Source organism: Coturnix japonica, chromosome 22 (genome assembly GCF_001577835.2).
Source record: "Coturnix japonica isolate 7356 chromosome 22, Coturnix japonica 2.1, whole genome shotgun sequence".
NCBI lineage: Eukaryota > Metazoa > Chordata > Aves > Galliformes > Phasianidae > Coturnix > Coturnix japonica.
The window spans coordinates 945846-949825 of record NC_029537.1 but is presented as its reverse complement, the minus strand read 5'-3'; the positions used below and the strand labels follow the sequence as shown (position 1 = coordinate 949825).

General features: G+C 60.2%; 1 protein-coding gene across 1 annotated transcript in view; it reads left to right on the top strand.

Annotated features, from left to right (window-relative positions):
- Window positions 1-1566: 1566 nt before the first annotated feature.
- The window catches only part of SFTPB (surfactant protein B), a 9894-nt gene continuing 7480 nt past the window's right edge, over window positions 1567-3980 (top strand). Inside the window, exons 1-6 of the mRNA XM_015882858.1 lie at window positions 1567-1574; window positions 1668-1793; window positions 2087-2179; window positions 2795-2875; window positions 2982-3209; window positions 3964-3977. Coding sequence (XP_015738344.1) covers window positions 1722-1793; window positions 2087-2179; window positions 2795-2875; window positions 2982-3209; window positions 3964-3977 — 488 coding nt within the window. The 5' untranslated portion in view covers window positions 1567-1574; window positions 1668-1721. The remainder of the gene's footprint in view (window positions 1575-1667; window positions 1794-2086; window positions 2180-2794; window positions 2876-2981; window positions 3210-3963; window positions 3978-3980) is intronic.

Genomic DNA, 3980 nt, shown 5'->3' with positions numbered 1-3980 from the left:
GCGATGGTGCTGAGAGACCGAGCGGGGCACATCTTGTACGCACCGTTGTTGGGAACTGATGGGGATTACGGGGAGAGCCGGTGGAACTCTGTGGGGTCTTGGTCTAAATGAGTATATGGAACCACTGGAAGAGTTTTGGGGGGTGATGCGGGGATGTGGGGTTGGGGACAATGAGGAGCTTGGGTGGTGTATAGTGGCTTGACTCGAGATGGGGGTCTCTCCATCACATAGGGGGCGCGTTTTAAATGGGAGGCCCACCCACCGCACCGCGCTTGTGTGTGTGTTTTTCGGGGACGCCCGTGTGACGTGAATTGAATGGGGCTGTCAGTCGCGATCCACACACTATACCCCCACGGGACAGACATCCATGGTGGGTGATGGACTAACCATGTGGGATCAAGACCCACCCCTAGGAGTAAATGGGTACCGTGGGGATGGGCCGAAACCCCCACTGCCGGATTGGGGAGCGCCGACCCCACGGCCCCACAGCGCAGCGCCGTGTCCAGCTCCGGCACCAGGCGCTGGGGGAGGTGGCAGCTCACAGCGGCGACCCCCTCCAGCCCTACAACCACCACCGGGACCGTCACCACATTGCACAACCCCACACAAAACCGCCAGTTAGTGGGGGGGGGGCCCCCTGTCGATGCCGTCCCGCCACTCCATCCCACTACTGCGGAACCATTGGGGTATCCCCAAAAGGGGGGGGGGGGCACCAATGGTTTGGGACACTGGAGTTGGGGGGGCACCCAAGTTTGGGGTGGGGGTACTTGCGATTTTGGGGCAAAGGGGACCCCCAGGTTTTGGGGAGGCACACAGATATGGGGCAGGGGGACCCAGATTGGAGTGGGGGGACTCAGAGTTATGGGGTGAGCTGGGATTTGGGGTGAGGCCCTTTATGGGGTGGGGGCACCGCAGTTTGGGGGGGGGGGTGACCCCGTTTTGGGGTCTTACCTGTGTTGGCACAGAGGCAGGAAACGAGGAGTCAGTGTCTGTAGGGCAGGCGGTGCCATGGTGGCTGTGTGGGGCTGGGCACTGTGTGCTCTTATAGCCCTATAGGGGGGGGTTATGGGGCTGGGCACTGTGTGCTCTTATAGCCCTATAGGGGGGGGTTATGGGGCAATAGGGCACTTCGTGCTCTTAGTAAGCCCTAATAGGGGGGGGTTATGGGGCTGGGCACTGTGTGCTCTTATAGCCCCATAGGGGGGTTATGGGGCTGGGCACTCTGTGCTCTCTTAATACACTTATGGGGGCCGTGTGGGGGTTGATGGGGCAGTGGCCAGCCATATCCCCTATCCCCTATCCCCTATCCCCATATCCCCTATCCCCTATCCCATATCCCCTATCCCATATCCCCTATCCCATATCCCATATCCCCTATCCCCTAAGTTGGTCCTACGCCAATCATCCTGATCTACCGTCGCCCATAACGTGGCTATATGTCCCTCTACTCACCGATCATCTCTTACCTAATATCATCCCCCGCAGCCAGATATATCTCCATATCCCAGCCATTCCTTATGTTTCCGTGGCCGGGTGCTGAAATCCGTGAGAGGTAGCGCCATGTGGCTGCCAAGGTCCTGGGGGGGTTATGGGGGGTTATGGGGGGTTATGGGGGGACCCTGTGTGACATGGGGTGTCCTATGGGTCTCATTGTCGCTATGGGGCAGGCGGCCGTGGGGCGGTTCCTGCGCAGGGAGTGTGAGGCGCTGCCGGTGCCCACCATGGTGACACCGTGTCAGAACCTGGTCAGCCGGTATTGGGAGCTGCTGGAGGAACAGCTGGGGGGGCAGCTGGTGAGTGGGGACGGGGGGACATGGGGGGACATGGGGGGAGATGGGGACAGCACCATGTATGGGGACACAGGGCCCTATAGGGACATGGGGGGCTATGGGGACACGGGGCCCTATGGGGACATGGGGGGAGATGGGGACAGCACCGTGTATGGGGACACAGTGCCCTATGGGGACACGGTGCCATATGGGGACATGGTGCCCTATGGGGACATGGCGCTGTATAGGGACACCTCTGGGTGCCCCACACTGGGCTGGGGGCACTGCTGTCCCTGTCCCCCCCATTGCCCCCATAGAAGCCATCTGCCATCTGTGCCCGCCTGGAGTTGTGCCCAGCGCAGCCTGGGGGGGTCCCGGCTGTGTCCCCCCACATCGGAGCCCTCCTGCAGGTATGGGATGTGTATGGGATTCTATGGGGCACATCCATGGGTTTCCATATGGGTGGCTGTGGGTAAATGGGGTTTTCTCTATGGGTGCATGGAGGTGTCTATGTGGGGGTCCCCAATGAGTATCCTAATAAGTGTCAAAATAGGAACCCCAATGCATGGCCTAAAGGGAATCCCAATGGACAACCCCATGAGTGTCCCAAAGGCCAAATATGGCGTGGGTGTCCAATAGGAACCCCAATAGGAACCCCAAAGGGTGTCCCAGTAAGTGTCCCAATGGGCATCCTAATGGGATCCCCAATGGGCATCCCAATGGGAACCCCAATGGGAACCCCAATGGTCTTCCACATGGAAACCCCACTGAGTATCCTCATGGGTGCCCCAATGGGACCCCAATGGGACCCCAATAGACCCCAATGGGACCCCAATGGGACCCCAATGGGACCCCAATGGGTATTATCATGGGTGCTCCAATGGGAACCCCACTGACTATCCCAATGGGTGCCCCCATGGGATCCCTAATGGGAACCCCACTGAGTATCCCAATGGGTGCCCCCATGGGACCCCCAGACCCCACACGTCGGCTATAGGGCCAACCACTGTCCCCATTATCCCCAGGACGCGGCGCTGCCGGTGCCGTTACCGCTGTGTTGGCTGTGCCGGACCTTCCTGTCCCGCGCCGAGGCCGCCGTCCCCAAGGTACATTGAGGGGCTGATGGTTCTGGCGGTGCCGGTTCTGGCGGTGCCGGTTCTGGTGGTACCATTGAAGTCAGGGGGTGACGCCGAGCTCCATGTGCTGCCATAGGGGGCCGTGGCCGGGGCCGTGTCCCAGCTGTGCCGGGCGCTGCCGCTGGCCGTGTCGGGCGCGTGCCAATGCCTGGCCGAGCGTTACACCGTGTTGGTGCTGGACGCGCTGCTGGGGAAGCTGGCACCGCGGCTGGTGTGCAGCCTGATGCTGCACTGCGGGCCTGAGCGGGACGGGGGGAACATGGACATCACGGCAACGGGGAACAACGGGGACACACAGAGAGAGGTGAGGGATGGGGGACACGGGGTGAGGGGGGGTGGGGGGACACCAGGGGACACAGGGGGACCCTAAAGGCTCATAGGGATGTGTTGGGGACCCTAAAGGTGTCACGGTTCCTTAGGGAAAAGTTGGGGACCCAAAGGGACACAGTGGGGAACCTAAAGGCTCATAGGGATGTGTTGGGGAACCTAAAGGTGTCACAGCTCCATAGGGACAGGTTGGAGGCCCAAAGGGACACACTGGGGAACTTAAAGGCCCATAGAAACATGTTGGGGATCCTAAAGGTGTCACGGTTCCTTAGGGACAAGTTGGGGACCCAAAAGGACACAGTGGGGACCCTAAAGGCTCATAGGGATGTGTTGGGGACCCTAAAGGTATCACAGATCCATAGGGACAAGTTGGGGTCCCTAAAGGTGTCACAGCTCCATAGGGATGGGTTGGGGACCCAAAGACACACACTGGGGAACCTAAAGGCTCATAGAGCACATTGGGGGCCCAAAGGGATGCACTGGGGACCCTAAAGGCCCATAGGGATGTGTTGGGGACCCTAAAGTTGTCACAGCCCCAAAGGGACAAAGTAGGGACTTTAAGGGTGTCACAGCCCCCAGGGACGTGCTCCAGGGTATCACCAAGGGATGTGTTGGGAATCCAAAGGGACACTGGGGACCCAAAGGGATGCGCTGGGGACCCTAAATGTGTCCCACCCAGGAGCTCTGTTAGGTCCCTGGGCCGTCACCAGCCGTGTCCCCTCCTCCCTTAGGACCCCACTCTATGGCA